The sequence below is a fragment of the Notolepis coatsorum genome (assembly GCF_963971535.1).
Source record: "Notolepis coatsorum genome assembly, chromosome: 4".
In the NCBI taxonomy this organism is placed as follows: domain Eukaryota; kingdom Metazoa; phylum Chordata; class Actinopteri; order Aulopiformes; family Paralepididae; genus Notolepis; species Notolepis coatsorum.
In genome coordinates, this window is record NC_140168.1 from 121,994,475 (window position 1) to 122,012,348 (window position 17,874).

General features: G+C 41.2%; 1 protein-coding gene across 4 annotated transcripts in view; it reads left to right on the plus strand.

Moving 5' to 3' along the window:
• The window catches only part of mtm1 (myotubularin 1), a 229,157-nt gene that overhangs the window by 176,690 nt on the left and 34,593 nt on the right, over nucleotides 1-17,874 (plus strand). For all 4 annotated transcript variants that reach the window (XR_014619568.1, XM_084312600.1, XM_084312598.1 and 1 more), the window contains 4 exons: nucleotides 3,500-3,610; nucleotides 4,361-4,462; nucleotides 5,675-5,758; nucleotides 11,410-11,559. Coding sequence is in view for 3 of the 4 variants with exons in the window: in XM_084312600.1 (XP_084168726.1) it covers nucleotides 3,500-3,610; nucleotides 4,361-4,462; nucleotides 5,675-5,758; nucleotides 11,410-11,559 (447 nt within the window). In the remaining variant the exon portion in view is untranslated. The remainder of the gene's footprint in view (nucleotides 1-3,499; nucleotides 3,611-4,360; nucleotides 4,463-5,674; nucleotides 5,759-11,409; nucleotides 11,560-17,874) is intronic.

Genomic DNA, 17,874 nt, shown 5'->3' on the forward strand with positions numbered 1-17,874 from the left:
TCAGATCACGTCGGAGAATATAGACCCATCCCAGTGACCTGCGACCTGTGCTAACGCTCTTGGGAAATGCAGTGTTGTAGTTCTCAACATTTTCAGCCTTTAATTTTAAACCAATGCTGCCATCTACTGACAACAAAAAAGTGTTGTCTAATCGTCACCTTGAGAGCTACTTCCGTATACAGCGCCGCCCCAAACCCTTTCTAGAGATTCCCACTTTTTGCTGGGAGTGGGGCGTGGCCGTATTTGGTCCCAGACAATAAGAGTGGCTGCAATTGGTCACTGTGACGTTACCCTCCCGGCTAAAACAAATGCAGCCCTTTAGTTCAGTTTGACTGGTAGCTGCTGCTGCCTCTCCTGCTGACAAACACAGGACGCTGTAGTACAGGTTTCAACCTGAAGGAGAGAAAAGCCCTCTCACGCTCTCTTTCTCTTTCTCTCTCTACGTTCAATGATTTAAAGCCAAACATTACACTATAAATACTAACTGGATGGTTGATGATATACAATTTTATTTCATTATCTGAAATATTCTAAAATCATTAAGGCTGCTATAAGCCATTGTCCCTTTGTGTGTGATTATTATTTTCTCACAGTAGTGTGTACAGATGAAGCCACGGATAGTCATTGGACCACCGTTTGGGCACCGTATTAACAGTAACAATGACCAGCGGGGGCGCTCGAATACAGCTGGTGACAACGTGCCGACGTGCCTGCTTTCTGTTCATTCAGGAGCTCTGCCCTCGACAAAGGGAGAGAGAGGCAGAGAGCGAATGGACTAAATGCAGTGCAATGTTATGTTCTGACCACATGTTTTGGCTAAAATACATAGTATTGTATTGTACAGTATGTATGTATAGTATTGTATGCCTCGTTTTGTAAACATTTTGGGCCCGACGCGCGGCTTTGTTTATAATGGATATATAATGGATATATTTTGTCTAGGGCCCTGGTCTTGTGGCTTGTACCCATGGGCATGCCCCTCACGCGGACGACCCGGGTTTGAATCCCGCTTTGTATTTTATTTGTATTATTTATAAAATGAAATGGAGTTCTAAATGGCTAAATACATATTAACACTTTGGCTGCCATGGGTTAAATTCATGATATACCATAGATTGCCAGCGCTATTTGTCTATGGAGAAAGTCCCCTTCTTTGCAGGGCTATAACTTTTTAAATTCTATTGCTACATTGCCATTATTAGGGCCCATTCAAAGTCCTATATGTATTGTTCATTGTGTAGCAACGTTAAACTTTTTCATTCACATATTCATAGTAAAGTATGGTCTAATGTATAAGTATGTTTTCATCTCTTTCTGCAGCTTTCTCCAGAACGTGATATATAGCCCCAAATGCATTATATTGATGATGAAATACAGTTTGATGGCAATCAGCGCGATATAAAAAATTCCAACTAGACGTACTTCTAGAAGTTACTACACGTCATCTGATGTTGACCGGATGGGCGAGGGGGCGTTTATAATTCTGTGGGCAGCGTTATACCAATCATCTAATGTGGGTCAAATGTTGATAATAGCAGTTAGTATCGAAGACGGTAACGTTACACGCTAAAACTCACCCCAGTCTCCGCGCGCCGTTGGGCGATCATCGTAGAGTAGAAATTTTATCATTATGGGATGGCGATTTACCCGGTCCATCTCCAGCTTGTATAATGGTATATACGTCCAAATCATGTTGTTTATCGAGTTATTGGCAATCGATCGCTATGTAGCGTGACGAGCCAGAGTCCCGGGACATGTACCGAGTGCCCGGAAGCAATACGGCCGTCCAGCAAAACCTCTACTGCGCTTCCTGTTAAGCGATTGCGCCGATCGGCCACCAGATGGCGCTCATGAACCGCCAGAGAGCTCAGTGGGTCCTCCTGGTGGATCTCAGGCCAGCGGAGGGGAAATATGAATCCGATTCCAGATTTTTGAAATATTGATATTAAAGACGCTGTAAAGCGTCATCGGCAACTTGAGCATGGCCGGGAATGACGCTTTAACACGGCTCCTGGCAGCCAAAGTGTTAAGGGCGCTTTCACATATAGTTTTGGTGGACTCGGTGCGGACTCGGTGCAGTTCTGGGGGTGAAGTTGCAACATTGTTGCATTTTTCATTTGGTTCACGCTGCCCTGAAAACTCCCTTCTCAACCAACCCACCGCACACGCATGCAAAAAACGAGGCTTCAAAATAAAAGAGCGAGGTCTAAAACACTGGAAATACGTTTATTTTGTACATTATCTAACGTAAACACGAACCTAAACTGACTTTAGGTTAGTTGTAACGTTAGTTTAGGTTCGTTTTAACGTTAGATAATGTAAAAAAATAAAAACGTATTTTCTTTTATTTAACTTGACAGTAAGGTTAGTTGGGGTTAGAAGAAGAATGCAACAATGTTGCAACTTCACCCCCAGAACTGCACCGAGTCCGCACCGAGTCCACCAAAACTATATGTGAAAGCGCCCTTAATATGCATTTAGCCATTCAGAACTCCATTTCATTTTATAAATAATAATAAAAATAAAATACAAAGCGGGATTCAAACCCGGGTCGTCCGCGTGAGGGGCATGGGTACAAGCCACAAGACAAAATATATCCATTATAAACAAAGCCGCGCGTCGGGCCCAAAATGTTTATAAAACGAGGCATACAATACTATACATACATACTGTACAATACAATACAATACTATGTATTTTAGCCAAAACATGTGGTCAGAACACAACATTGCACTGCATTTAGTCCATTATCTCTCATTCTCTCTCTGCCTCTCTCTCCCTTTTGTCGAGCGTGGAGCTCCTCGCCAATGAACAGAGAGCAGCCACCAGCTGCCCGAAAATATACACTTTGACTGCTGATTTTGACAGGTTCTAACTGTTTAATTCTTTAATTGAGCAACATTGCGTGTTTAGTTATGAGCCTCCTTGAAGTTAACAGCCGCCTGTCGGGCCGTTGTTGACTGTGCGCCTCCTGGCGGGCGTATAACAGAACAGCAACCTGATTTCCTAATTAATTTCCATGACGTGAGATCTCCGTGCGCCCGTCGCGGCAAAGTGGTCATGAAAACTAAAGGCTTCATCTGTATATATGTGTGTGTGTGTGTGTTTGGATAAAAAAACACGGATAGAAAACACAGTACTGTGCAAAAGTCTTAGGCACCCAAGAGTTTTTATATAAATTGTCTTATATGTAAAAATTTTATTATTGTTTACTAGCCATTCTGCTGTTGTTGTTATAGCCCCGTTATCTGTAAATAAAAATCTAATCGAAACTGTTATGCCCTCAATGTTGTAAGTTTTTCCCTGTGGTATCGAAAAGGGTATAGAATATCGATACTTTTCAAGGTATCGTATATCGAAGTTAGTAATTCCAGTATGGTGACAACGGCAGCAGAATGGATGTGATGCAGGTAACAGTGAGAGTGTTGAATGGACCACCTTTCTGTCGGAACTTAAATGCTCTGTATAAAACTCCTGTTGTGTGTGTGTCTGTTTACAGGACACGGCGGTGACGTTGAACATTCCGCTGGGAGCCATTGGTCGGGTGGAGAAGATGGGCGGGGCTTCTAGTCGAGGAGAGAACTCTTATGGCCTGGACATCACCTGCAAGGTGTGTGTGCGTGTGCATGTGCATAGGTGGGGATGCACATGCACACACGCACTCATGTAGTACCCTTTTTATATATTGTTGTATATACATTTTATTATGTATGTTTTATTCTTAATTTCGGTGTGTGCGTGCCTGGAATGCTTTTTTTGTGTGTGTGTATATATATATATATATATATATATATATATTATTTATTTATTAGGGATGTCCGATATTATCGGCCTACCGATATTATCGGCCGATATTGGCATAAAAATGTGATATCGGAAAATATTGGTATCCGTTTTCTTTTCTTAATTTTTTTTTTTACATTTATTTAACATTTATTTACCCAGGCAAGTAAGAACAAATTATTATTTTATTTATTGTCAAAGTATGCATAATGTTGTGTTAATTACACGACAAGAGATATGTAATGTTAATTACCTGAAATTATTCCGTTTTTTGGGGGGGGGGGGGGAAACCCTGCATATATCTGTATCGGTTGATATCGGTATCGGAAATTAAGAGTTGGACTATATCGGTATCGGTAAAAAAGCCAATATCGAACATCCCTAATATTTATACATATTGTATATTTGTATGAATTGTTTTGTCAGTGTGTGCCTGTTTGCTGTTTTGTGTCTGTGCTTGTATGTGTGTGTGTGTGTGTGTGTGTGTGTGTGTGTGTGCGGCTCACTTGCACTCGGCCATTTCCCATTTACACGTGGATTTATTTTGGTCAATGTATCTACATGTGGGCGTTTTCAGGACATGAGGAACCTGAGGTTCGCTCTGAAACAGGAAGGTCACAGTAGGAGAGACATCTTTGACATCCTCTTCAGATACACCTTCCCTCTCTCACATGGACTGGTACGTTACACCTGTCTGCCTTACCTACCTACTTGTCTGTCTGTCATCTCAGGCCCCGTTTAGACGGAAACGCTAGCAGGTGAATCCGCAAAAATATTTTTACGGATGTGCCTTTCGTTTATACGGAAACTGCGTTTTTACGGGGTGAAACCGCAAAAAAGTGAGACTACCTTCCAGGGTGGAATTCCTAGAAACGCAAAAGCTTTGCGCTTTCGTCTAAACTGTCAAACCGTATAAATCTGTTAAAACGATGACGAAAGGTTTGTCACGGCTCTGGTCGCGCGTACTGCTTACGTCACAGGTAGCAGGTATGCGCCAGTAGCCGAGACGTAAACAAAGCAAGTATGTCTGACTTATATCAACGGAGATCACCTGAAGGCTACATTGGCAGTACTTTTAACCCTTTCACTGCCACACGACAGAAGGTTACCCCTTTACTATCACACAACCGGCTGTCGTGTGGCAGTGAAAGGGTTAAATACACAAGAATCTGTCCCGCGGCGTGAGTGGACCCACTGTCTGTGAGTGACTCTGCTTTGGTGCAATCACATTCCCCATCCACAGTCTGCGAATCAGAGGCAGAGTAGGGCGGGTCTTCACAGCACGTCATGTGACATATGCGCCAATCGTGTGACAGCGGGTCTCCGTCGTTACAGCGTCGTCTGCACGGAGAATTCCACTCCAAAACGCTCGTCTAAACATAAAATTAAAAGTGAAACCGCAAGATGACTTTTGCGGTTTCTGTTCACAAAACGCTCGTCTAAACGGGGCCTCATTTGTCCACCTACTTACCTGTCTGTCTGTCTCTATATGTCTGTCTGTCTCTCTCTCCGTCTGTGTGTCTGTCCTATTACCATGTGGTCAAATACTATGAAAATCAATTGGATTAACATGGGACTTTCCATACCTGTGCAGATATCAAGTTATATGGATAATCAAGTTATATATGGTGTTATTTATCACACAGCTGTGTTCTTAGTGGTCTACCTTCCTATATGACCTTCCTCACCTCTCTATCCATCTAGTCATTGTTCTCTCTAGACATGCTACCATTGTAATTAGTTGGTTAGTTAGTTCTCCGTAATAATGTTGACCAAACTCAGCCCAGCCAGCTAGCTTCTCCCCTGCTGGGCAACAATACATAATACCAACACTCCTTTATAATAAATAATCATATTTCTCTCCTCTCACTCTCTCTCTCTTCTCCTACAGCCTGTGTTTGCCTATTTGAGTCAGGAGAAGTACGAGGAGAATGGCTGGAATGTTTACAAACCAATGGAGGAGTTTAGACGACAGGTGAGCTGCTCGAAGCAGAAACCAGGGAGGTGTCAAGGGACAGCCTTGCTGAGTGCCCCACTGTTCTGTTGAATGTGTGTGGTTCCCCTACATGGAAGCAGGAATTGTGGTCAGAAAAACGCATGTCTAAAATGTCAGCCACCAGTAGTGTTAAAAGCACATATAGCGCCTTCCAACCGGCTTTTTGTTTCATAACACGATAAACTACTTAGATTGACTTAACCTCTTAACTGGCAACGGCCCGGGCCCTCTTTAGGACGCTTTGCCCACCAGCGCGACACGCCACTTTGCGAGCGTCTGGCGGCTCGGGTCTGCATTTTTTATAAAACATATAATATATAGAATTAAAGCCCTATAGGGCGGCTACGTGGTGCAGTGGGCAAGTCGCTCACCACGAATACTGGAGACGCTGGGTTAGGGCTGGGCGATAAAACGATAACGACAACTATCGCGATAAATTATTTCCTCGAAATAAACATGAAACGTAGGATGCATCTTGTCCCCTGTACTCTTTAATATGTACAGTGAATCACTGATGAAAAAAGGTCTGAGAGGAGGGAAAGGAGTAAAACTTGGCGAAGAGAACATCACCAATATAAGATACGCGGATGACACTGCTATAGTCTGTAACTGTCAAGAAGATCTACAGGACATGATGAATAAGCTGAATGTCGAATGCAAAAACTATGGAATGTCACTAAACACAAAGAAAACTAAAGGAATGATCATTGAAAAAACACCAGGAACTGTTTGTAAAATACAGGTGGATGGAGAAAAACTTGAACAAGTGAAGGAGTACATGTACCTTGGAAGCTGGATCAGTGAAGGTGGAAGAGCTAACATGGACATTAAGAGAAGAACCGGAATTGCAAAGGGCGCATTCTGGAACCATAAAGAATTATTGAGAAGAAACATAAGTTGGAAAACGAAGACCAGGATTTTGGAAACGTATGTTATGTCAGTCTTTTCATACGGAGCAGAAGCATGGACGCTGAATGAAGAGGCAAAGAGGATGATAGACTCTTTTGAAATGTGGACACTGAGGAAGATGCTGAAGATAACATGGAAGGATAAGATCAAGAATGAGGAGGTACTGAGAAGAGCGGATATGCATGGGGACAGCTGCTGGAGAGGTTGAAAAAGAGAAAGATGGAGTTGTGCGGGCATGTTCTGAGAGGATCCAGCGGGGAGATGTTCAAGAAGGTGGTGATGGGGAAGGTGGATGGAAAGAGAGGAAGTGGAAGACCAAGAAGAGGCTGGTTAGACGATGTCTGTGATTGGAGTGGAGTGAGAGGCGGAGTCACGGAGTTGGAGAGAAGAAGTGGGGACAGAATGGGTTGGAGAGTGATAGGCAACCTTCGGAACGAAGAAGCCACCTAATGATGATGATGTAGTCGCAAAGTTTCGATATATCGATTTTCCAAGCTTGGATATGAGCACACGCACTAACAACCAATCAGTGAAGGAGATGGCCGACAGCGGAAGGAGACCCGGAGGTAGGACTCCAGTAGTCAACAAGGCTGGCTAGGATAATTAGCTTGCACGGCGCTATTTTATAATTTACGTGCCGAGTGGGTGTGTGGCGTGAATTCTGAGGCCACGTTTATAGTAGTGTGGGGTATACAGTGGACGTCGTTGCAATGTATTGGGGCGGAACGGAGTATTTTAGGGTCATATTTAGTACATTGTCATGGAATACACTGCTTGCTCTGGCTAACTGCTAACGTGCGCGGACTGATGACGACATCAACTCGAGACATTCGCAGCAGCAAAACAAGTCTATTAATAGCCCGTCCATCGGCGCCGGGCATAAGAAGTTAATTAAACTTGACAGACATTATATCGACGATAATTATCGATATCGAGTTATATGAAAATAATTTTTTTTTTGCATTTTATTTTTTTATTATTTTTTAAACAAACACATAAACAAACATGACAACACACGATAAGATATACAAGCATTATTAACAGTGCACATCCAATGAAATCACATTTTAGTTAATTGTCATATATAGGATATACCCTTAATACCTGTTATCTAAAAACCTACACACATATGCTCCAGCTCGTACCCCCCCTCCCGGACCCCCCATTGGATAATCCATCCACTTTCACTCGCTCCTAACCAGACATTACCATTATATGCTAGCTTTTATTTTCTCCACCACTTCTAACCACAATGTCATTTTGGATTCATTGAGACCCAAAATTCTTGCTGTAGATATTTCTTGATAGATCACATCGAGATATGTAATAATCCAGACCTTTCGGCAAATTTTTTCCAGTTGGAACCATCGTGATGCTATCAGCTTTTTAGCCACTGTGATACCCGATAAAACCAATCTCTTTAGCTGTGAAAATAATTTTATAATTTTATCGCGATAACGTTTTTGGCCATATCGCCCAGCCACCTCAATCGACAAAATCCGTTCAGCGGTTCTCGAGTTACATGCCCATATGTCAGGCGTGCAACTTTGTACATGCAAGACTCGGATTACCACTCCCGAGGCTCTGGAACTGTTTTTCGCCGTTATTTGACAGGGTTGTAGCCAAAATTGCTCTAAATCACCCATTTCTGAACAGATTTGTATGTAATTTGGACATGGCTATGGACCCATTCAGGCTATGGACCCACAGTGTTTCCCAGCTTATACAAACTTTTTGGGATATTATTTCTTTGGATATTGCAACTACTACAGTTCAGTTCAAGTTCAGCCCTATGTTACTCTATTTCATTAGCACTAAAAGTGATTTTTCTTTAATGTGTAAGAAACTTCAGAATGTTATCTTTCAAAAGAGACCAGGCGTATGCATGTGCTATAAGTATAAAGATATGCTTTTCAAAAAAAGTATGCAGTCAAGTTCAAGTAATAAAATGGCCACTTTTCTGCCCGTCTGTTAACTCTTTCACGGCCATACCTGAGTATAGGCGGGTTATCTCGCCAACGGTTGAGCGCCAGAAACCCGAGTATACTCTGGTTTTCATCCTTTGATATTTTGCTTTGATCCCCATTCTATACGGTCAGCCGGAGCCATCTAGGTGTCTATGATTCAACTACCTACGTTGGAATTGCAATGACGATCGAATATCACCAGGTGGCAGTATTGCCTACCTTTTGAACTCTGATAGAAAGGGAACAGGAGAGGCAATGAATGAAATGGACTATCGAGACTCACTCTGTGGGGGAGGAGCTCCTGCAAAGCAATCGCTAGCAGATCTGCTCGCCTCAAAACCTATAGTGTCCCGTAAACACGTGTAATTACATATAAACGAGTAATCGCAATCGCCGATGGGATCATTGGAATTATTCTTTTTGGTGTACCTCCTGGCTGAGGTAAGGACCCCCTATGTCTATTTTACCGAACCTGAAACATGTTCCTGTAACGATCACAGTGGCTTACTTTTACCGGACATAAACCAAGCGTTTTCTACCCCCCCCCCCCCCCCCCCATGATGATTTTGTGAAGGTATGTCATATACCTTTGATTTGGGAGTATTTGGGGTTTCAGGGAATCAACCAGAATGATTCGGCCTTATTGCATATAATGCGTCCTATCTCGCGATCTATGGAAAAAGACTGGATTATTCCGGAACTGGGGCGCTGTTTAGCGTGTAGCGTGTAACAAACTACTAATGAGTTAAGAGGTTAAAGGGATAGTTTAGATTTTTGGACATGAAGTTGTGTGAAATGCTCAATCCAGTAGTGTGGATGCAAAGCTATTGCCTCACTTACCGAGTCCCATGGTCGGCAATCTGGCCGGGTCCTGAGTGAACGAAAGCAAAGGTTTTAATGCACAACATGCAGGCAACATGTTTTAATGCACACCACAACATGCAGGCAACATGTTTTAATGCACACCACAACATGCAGGCAACATGTTTTAATGCACACCACAACATGCAGGCAACATGTTTTAATGCACACCACAACATGCAGGCAAAATGTTTTAATGCACACCACAACATGCAGGCAACATGTTTTAATGCACACCACAACATGCAGGCAACATGTTTTAATGCACACCACAACATGCAGGCAAAAGGGTTACCTGTTTCTAACACACAACCATCGTCCTCCAGCACTTCAGATTCTGCAATCACTTTGCACTATTTTGTTTCTTGGAAAAAGCTGGTGTATTACTTTTACAGTTACCGTGGCTGTTCAACTGTTTGAGAATGCTGGAGGACTGTTTTTGTTTTGGAGGTGGATAACCCTTTGCCTGCATGTTGTGGTGTAGATTTAAACTGTTTTGGTTTTGTGAGCCTGTTGCTGCCTGTCTGAAGCTTCCCGGGCTCACTCAGAACCCAGTCAGAACTCTGACCACGGGACTCAGTAAGTAAGCTAATAGATTTTCATCCACTACACTACTGGCAAGTATTTCATACAACTTCATGTCCAGAAATCTGAACTATCCTGTTAAATGTTATTTTCCAGAGACACAGCTTGATAGTCCACTGGCTTCCATGGAAAACGCTGATGGCTTCAACTTCTAATATCTCAAGAATGAAAACACTGGCGCAATGAATTTCTGCGTGGGCTGAAATTAAACTAGATGGATCTACCACTCTTTTTCTTTTAGAGTGTCCCAAAACTTTAGATCAGGATTCAAATTGGTAGATCATAATTCCGATTGGTCGCATCATGTAGGGCTGTCTTAAATACTTCGAAGCTTCGAAGCTTCGTTCGATGGCACAAGCTTCGGGAAAAAAATAAATCAACGTTTTTTTTTTGCCTCCAAAATCTTGCGCCTCCATTCCGATTAAACGAAAGTAAGCGGCGCCTTCCCGCCTCCATTCCAATGAAACGAAAGTAAGCGGCGCCTCGACTCCACCTCTCTACAACAAGCACGTGGAGATTATCTGTGTTGAAAACAACAAGGACATGTGCAGCAGACATGTCGACGAAGAAGCGAAGCAATGCCGTTTGTTATTTAAGATATGTCGGACAGATTTGTGTTCATTGTGCTGCTTTTTTAAAGTGTCCCGACCCATATAAAAATATGTCTTAATAAAACGTGCTTAATTAAGTCGAATTCTGCCTTTGTCTATCAACTACATATAAATATTTATATAATTGTTTGCTTGATAGACGAAGGTTGCAACATAATTATGTAATGTCATGTCGTTGGCTGTGAGAGCAGCCCCACTGCACCCAGGCAGCGCAGCCGAGTGAAACCTTGTTGGCTGCGTCACAGTCACGAAAGGGGCTACTTAATTAATTAATCCAATCCACTTTATTTATAGAGCACATTTAAAAACAACAAAGTTTACCAAAGTGCTGTACAAGTCCCACAACATAAGATAATAATAAAAAAATAAAAATTATAATTATTTTTTAAAATTATTATATATATATTTCTTTTGAAGCTTCGAATTAAAATCGAAGCTCGGCCCCGAAGCTTCGATTGCCAAAAAAAGCTTTGAAGGTCAGCCCTAGTCGCATGTCTCCTCCCCGCCTCTTCCACAGCTTGCCCAATTAGAAGTTGGCATATCAAACTCATCAATAACAACTACAAGCCGTGTGGCGCTGAGATGGATTCCTGTAACAGTTTGAACATTCCTGTTAACCCTGTTCGATTTAAATCCTAACTCCCATTAGTAGACATAAAGAGTCTGATTGGTCGGTTGTGTCCCCGCCTCCCCTCAGGGCTTGCCCAACGACAAGTGGCGCATCACATTTATCAATTCGAACTACGAGCTGTGTGACACCTACCCCACCATCCTGGCGGTGCCCTTCAAAGCTACAGAGGAGGACATCCGGAGAGTCGCCGCCTTCAGGTCACGAGCACGCATACCGGTCAGTGTGTGTGCGTGTGTGTGTGTGTGTGTGTGTCTTCGTGAATTCCACCCAGAGTGGAATGCCAGAGTGGGTTATTCCTCTCTGGGTGCTTGAACTCTGTGCTTTCTGCCTAATCATGTGCTTCAACCTGGTTGTCGACTATTTCATTTTGACGTCGCCATATAAATGCTTCATTGCACCATGGGATTGAAACCGGGGTACATTAAAAAGTCATATGGTTCGATGTAGCGATACTGTGCTCATGTACCCATACTCTTTGAAACTACTATGATACTACTACTACTCAGTGCCATGTTCGTTCAGGAAAACACAAAGTTGAATGTTCAAAATGTTATATTTTTATATATTTTATATATATTATTTTAACTTCAAAAGACTGACATGTTGTATCTTTCATTTGTTAGTCAGAAAGTGAGGAACATCTTTTAAAACATGTTTTCAAAGTCGTTAGAACTATAATGGTATTATTAAGTACTCATATCGGTGCTTGCTATCGGCAAGTACACAAATGTAGTGGGGACATCCCTAGTTCGATTGCTTTCTCTGTTCCTCGCTTTCTCTCTCCGTCTTTTTTCTTTCACTCTGCGCTTCTCTGGTGAGTAAAGAAGAAAAAAAATATTACCCACAGCCCAGACGGGCTGCTGGTCCGTCTGGGAGGCAAAGACATTTGCAATAAAGAAAGTAATTTGCTGTAATTACCTGCAAGTTAAAACCCACACACACACAGTGTAACAGAGGACCGAGCAATCATTTAGACAATGATGTGTCTGTTCATAAGCTGCCTCCAAACTTTCACTGCAAAAAAAAAAAAAAAAAGTTTGTGTATATAGACTATATATATATATATTTTAGGGCTGTCAGTTTATCGCGTTAATTAGATTAATTAATCACACAGCAAATTATCGCGTTATGAAAATTAACTCAAAATTAATTACAACTTTTTTTTTTTTTTTTTTTAATACATTTTTTTTTTATCTCATTCATTCCATAAGAACGTAGAATACACATTACAGACTTTTTTTTATATGGTCCATTTGCATGTTCTTGGTATCTGATTCTAGGGACATCTATGGATCTCAGGGAATGTATTCCCAGTGTCAGAAATACTGTGTCTGTTACTAGGCTTGAGTCAATTGTAATGAACCAAATGAGAATATCAATACATTTTTTTTTATTTATCTTTGACAGTGAATAACACTATGCTCAAATTGACCAGACCTGAAAAATCTAAGCAAATTAATAGATGGAAGATGGTTAAACAGAAGGTTTTGTAGATACAGTACTGAATTCTGCCATCCGGACACATGCAATTTGAAATATGATTATAGAATATAGAATATCAGGCATAAAATGGTTATGCGATTAAAATGCGATTAATTAGATTAATTAATTACAAATCCTGTAATTAATTAGATTCATTTTTTTAATCGCCTGACAGCACTAATATATTTATTTTTTTATAACGTATTGTTATTAAACGCATTGGCGCATTGTCATAGTGGCACTGCGCCCCTATAGACCTGTTTGCTGTATACGTCGGACTCTGTTCTAGTCAGAACAACGGGGCAGACGACAATATTGCATTTCGTTAGCCTCATAGCATAATTGCTTAAGTAATTTTTTGGCCAAATTGATATTTCTGCCTAACTCTACTCTCCTCACACTGCTGCACCACCCTGGCTTAGTGGCTGTGTCCTCAGCCAATCAGAACCTTGTTATGTTACAAATCCCTTTCTGCCCAACTCACTCGTGTGGCTTGTGCCAAAATTAGTTTTTTCTTCTTTTCCGAAAGTCTTGAAAAATGACTTAGGCAATTATGCTATGAGGCTAACGATTTGTTAGCCATGCTAACTATTAGGGATGCTCTGATATTGATATCGGATGTCGGCCCCGATATGACTAAAATAGGTAGATCGGGTATCGGAGACAATTAAAATGTATTATTTATTTTTTTAATTCTTTTTTTGTTTTGTTATTTAATTTCAACTCTTTCTCTGCCGCGCTGGGAACGTGATATGGCCATGTGCTGCCACGCATTAAACCAATGGAGTCGGTCACTATGTGCTGCCACGCATTCAACCAATGGAGTCGGTCACTATGTGCTGCCACGCATTAAACCAATGGAGTCGCTCACCTTGTTTGACTATGTGCTGCCACGCATTAAACCAATGGAGTCGGTCACCTTGTTTGGCTATGTGCTGCCACGCATTAAACCAATGGAGTCGCTCACCTTGTTTGACTATGTGCTGCCACGCATTAAACCAATGGAGTCGCTCACCTTGTTTGACTATGTGCTGCCACGCATTAAACCAATGGAGTCGCTCACCTTGTTTGACTATGTGCTGCCACGCATTAAACCAATGGAGTCGCTCACCTTGTTTGACTATGTGCTGCCACGCATTAAACCAATGGAGTCGCTCACCTTGTTTGACTATGTGCTGCCACGCATTAAACCAATGGAGTCGCTCACCTTGTTTGACTATGTGCTGCCACGCATTAAACCAATGGAGTCGCTCACCTTGTTTGCAGCGCTATAACCAGGGGTGCAGTCGTAATATCAGAAGTGCCTGGACGCCACGCGCGCGCATGTGCATGTGCATACATGTTCCCTCGCGTGCGCACAGAACAGATGATTATTATGCATACCTAAATAGTAGGAAACATGTTTGTATAGGAAATTACTAGTTTTAGTTTAGTTTTTGTAAATATTGCCTTGAAATAGAGAAGCTGAAAAGGGTAGCAGGGTGTAGCCTTCAATATATAAAGAAATTCTATTGTCAACAGATATGGTTGAAAAACAAACTGTTTTAAATGTAATTGTTGTTACAATTTCTTTAATTGAATTAACTTAAACTAGAAAAGTAAATACAAACTAAATTAACAATGTAACTTAGTTTACAGAAGGACAGTTTCCTTCTGAAGCACAACTTAATGCCTCATCCTTCCAGTCGGGACCATTTGTCACATAGTGAGAGGCTCCACAGATCAAGCAAACCCCCACAGGGCTTGTATTTTGGTTTTGCACTTCTCCTTCTTTGTTATGTTATTGGTATCCTATTGTTATGCAAAGTCTAGGTGATAGATAAGTGCCGGTACTTGGCGCACGGCGCGACGAGTGAGTGAAAGTTGTGAACGCATTTGTGTGTGCACACGCATGCACATCCGTGCGCGTACTTCTGCTCAGAAAAAACTGCTAGGACGGCGTGGTACCGCGTGGGACCACCACTGCATCACTGGCTATAACTATATTCTATATTATAGCTATGGATGCAATACTATGGCCCATTTGACATCGAGTATCTATCGTTCAAGATGTGAAAAAGAAATTATTTTTCCATCCATACATTCCCGTTTTATACCGTGGTGAATATAAGTATGGTTTTAGAGCGGTTTAGGGTAATTCCTGGGAGGCCGCAATGTGTATTATATAGTGCTGTCAAACGATTAAAATATTTAACTCTATTAATCGCATGATTGTCCATAGTTAACTCGCGATTAATCGCAAATTAATCGCATTTAAATTTAGTTTAATTTTTTTTTACCTTAACACTTTGGGTGCCGGGACCCGTCTTTAGACGTCTTTGCTGGCCATGCTAAAGTTGCCGGGGGACGCTGTACGTCGTCTTTATATCAATATTTCAAAAATCTGCGATCGGATTCATAATGTCCCTCCGCTGGCCTGAGATACACCAGCAGGACCCACTGAGCTCTCTGGCGGTTCAGGAGCGCCATCTGGTGGCCGATCGCGCAACCGCTTAACAGGAAGCGCAGTAGAGGTTGTGCTAGATGTCCGTATTGCTTCCGGCCACTCGGGATAGGTTCCGGCACTCTAGCTCGTCACACTACATAGCGATCGATTGCCAATAACTCGATAAACAACATGATTTGGACGTATATACCATTATACAAGCTGGAGATGGACCGGGTAATAATATATCCCATAATGATAAAATTTCTACTCGACGATGATCGCCCAACGGCGCGCGGAGACTGGGGTGAGTTTCAGCGTGTAACGTTACCGTCTTCGATAATAACTGATATTATCAACATTTGACCCACATTAGATGATTGGTATAACGCTGCCCACGGAATTATAAACGCCCCCTCGCCCATCCGGTCAACATCAGATGACGTGTAGTAACTTCTAGAAGTACGTCTAGTTGGAATTTTTTATATCGCGCTGATTGCCATCAAACTGTATTTCATCATCAATATAATGCATTTGGGGCTATATATCACGTTCTGGAGAAAGCTGCAGAAAGAGATGAAAACATACTTATACATTAGACCATACTTTACTATGAATATGTGAATGAAAAAGTTTAACGTTGCTACACAATGAACAATACATATAGGACTTTGAATGGGCCCTAATAATGGCAATGTAGCAATAGAATTTAAAAAGTTATAGCCCTGCAAAGAAGGGGACTTTCTCCATAGACAAATAGCGCTGGCAATCTATGGTATATCATTAATTTAACCTTAGGCAACCAAAGTGTTAATGTACTAAAGAAATTATATTTTATAAATTATAAAACTTTTTTTTCTTTTTTACAGCTACTGTTTTATATATACTGTTTTTTAGTAATAACTAGAAAGTAATGGTATTTATTCAACAGGTGATTGTATAGATTAGTATTAGTATCATTAAATGACAACTATGCTCAACTATGCTTCACCCACGGAAAGGTTGTTGGCACATTGGTTCCACACGGACAGTATACGTTGTTGCACTTGCTTCCAGAAGGCTCCGTTTAGGTTAGCTAGTAGCAGAGGCTCTGTTGTGATTTTTAATGCACAATAAATATTCAACATTCTCTTTTGAGACTCCGCCTCAGACTCTTATCATTTGACACTAAAAGCTAAACATTGTCACTGGTATGGCTGTCCGCAACATGTCATTAATTGTGTGCGAGAGGTCGATCAGTTAGCCACATTAGCGTGAGCTAGGTTAGCCACTAGTTAACGCGAGCTAGATGGAAATACAAACAATGTAACGTTACTGGTGAAAAAGTGATTTACCTTGGAATACTCCTTTGCCAACTTGCTGTACTTTGCTTGCAGGTCTGCAGCTGGATTATGAATAGTCCCAACTTTAGCCAAGGTAACGTTAAGCTAAAACTAGCTTTTCAAATAGCTCTTCAGCTAATGCTAATAACAGAGCTCCCCGTCACACTGCTCTGTTGGGACGATGGCATTAAGAAAAGTTATAATTATTTTGTCTAGTCTTGTTTTAGTCAACAATATCAACATACATGAAGAGAAATTTCGTCCTGGTTTTTGTAAATGTCCTCAGTTGTGGTCAACAATATATACTAAACTATTTAGTCTCGTTAGCGTCACATGGTCTTCAATAACGTCACGTCTCGTTGCCGTCATGAAAAAAAACCTTCGTTGACGAACATCTTTCGTCATCATTTTAGTTGACAAAATTAACACTGGCTCCCTGGATGGATAATGAATGGAAATAGCGAATAAAATAAATAACGATCAAATAACGCATATATACGTGGTTGGCGTTCAAAGAATGGCACGCAATAACGTATATAATCGTTGTTGTCAGGGAAAGAGTTAATAATAAATAACAATTCAGTACATTTATATCGGTGTTAATTTGTAAAATTGTTTCACTAAGTTAGGAAAGTAATGTTTTAAGTAGTGCTGTCAATCGATTAAAATATTTAACTCGATTAATCGCATGATTGTCCATAGTTAACTCATGATTAATCGCAAATTAATCGCATTTTTTATTTTTTTTCTACCTTAACACTTTGGCTGCCATGGGTTAAATTCATTATCAACCGTAGGTTGCCGGCTCTATTTGTCTATAGAGAAAGTCCCCTTCTTTGCAGGGCTATAACTTTTTAAATTCTATTGCTACATTGCCATTATTAGGGCCCATTCAAAGTCCTATATGTATTGTTCATTGTGTAGCAACGTTAAACTTTTTCATTCACATATTCATAGTAAAGTATGGTCTAATGTATAAGTATGTTTTCATCTCTTTCTGCAGCTTTCTCCAGAACGTGATCTATAGCCCCAAATACATTATATTGATGATGCAATACAGTTTTATGGCAATCAGCGCGATATAAAAAATTCCAACTAGACGTACTTCTAGAAGTTACTACACGTCATCTGATGTTGACCGGATGGGCTAGGGGGCGTTTATAATTCCGTGGGCAGCGTTATACCAATCATCTAATGTGGGTCAAATGTTGATAATAGCAGTTAGTATCGAAGATGGTAACTTTACACTCTAAAACTCACCCCAGTCTCCGCGCGCCGTTGGGCGATCATCGTAGAGTAGAA